We start from the raw sequence: 964 nt of genomic DNA, 5'->3' as shown, positions 1-964 counted from the left end.
CCCCCGCCGCTTCGGCTCCACCCCCTGCTACCCAGGGCCTCCCGCCTGTGCAGACACCCGGGCCGGGAACTGTTTCCTGGACATGCAGGACCGCGGGGATGGCGGCCTCTCCTGCAGCGGCAAGATCGGAGTTGGTGTCGCTCGAGCCTCCTGCTGCTGCTCCCTCGGCCGGGCCTGGGGCAGCCCCTGTGAGCGGTGCCCACTGGCCGACTCCAGTGAGTCCCTCTGCAGAGCCGGTGCTGGGCCCCAAGGAGGGGGAGAGGCCCATCCGGGCCGCACAGCGAGTCCTTGGCAGTGCGTGGGCCAGGCCTCTCTCCAAGGAAACTGTTCTCTGTGTATTTGTACCGGTTGCTCAGTCAGTCAACAAACATTGAGAGCTGCCTTGTGCTATGGGCTGGGGCCCCAGAGAAGGGTGAGCCGTTGCTGCTGCAGGAGTCAAGCTGCCTTGAGGGTGTGTTTGAATCTCAGTGATGGCCCAGGAGGAAGCTGTAGAGGGGGATAAGAGAAAGGTTTCCCACAAGAGGAGACTTAAGAGAGGTTTTGAAGGATGAGTAGGAGTTTCCCTAGGAAGTAGAGAGAAGGTGTGCAATGCAGCAGAGCTAGTACCTCAGGATCTGTCTGCCTATGTGGTGGTTTGAGTGCACATTAGCACACACCCATGCACACACACAGATGCGGAGTCCCTGGGCAGCCCTGAGTCTGGCCAGGGGCTCTTGACCCCAAGAGAAACTGGAAATGAGCAGATATAATTGGTGCAGCAGGGGATCCCACTTTTGAGCCCCTCAGGCAGCCCCGCTTGCCCTAGGCTCTGCCCACAGCCTTCACAGAAGCCATTTCTCCTGCAGCTGAGTACAGAACCCTATGCCCGGGCGGTGAAGGCTTCTGGCTGAACCCCGTCAGTGTCATTCTGGAGGGTGAGTCCCTGACCAGCACTTGTCTCCACCCAATGATGGCCCCCCTCCCC

General features: G+C 60.5%; 1 protein-coding gene across 1 annotated transcript in view; it reads left to right on the top strand.

The window, feature by feature from the left end:
* The window catches only part of Fbn3 (fibrillin 3), a 57,219-nt gene that overhangs the window by 26,646 nt on the left and 29,609 nt on the right, over nucleotides 1-964 (top strand). Inside the window, exon 21 of the mRNA XM_033759401.1 lies at nucleotides 846-914. Coding sequence (XP_033615292.1) covers nucleotides 846-914 — 69 coding nt within the window. The remainder of the gene's footprint in view (nucleotides 1-845; nucleotides 915-964) is intronic.

This window comes from Fukomys damarensis, unplaced genomic scaffold (genome assembly GCF_012274545.1).
Source record: "Fukomys damarensis isolate Sample0158 unplaced genomic scaffold, DMR_v1.0_HiC HiC_scaffold_37, whole genome shotgun sequence".
Lineage (NCBI taxonomy): Eukaryota > Metazoa > Chordata > Mammalia > Rodentia > Bathyergidae > Fukomys > Fukomys damarensis.
Note: the sequence above shows the minus strand (reverse complement) of the source record. Positions and strands in the feature narration are given on the sequence as shown.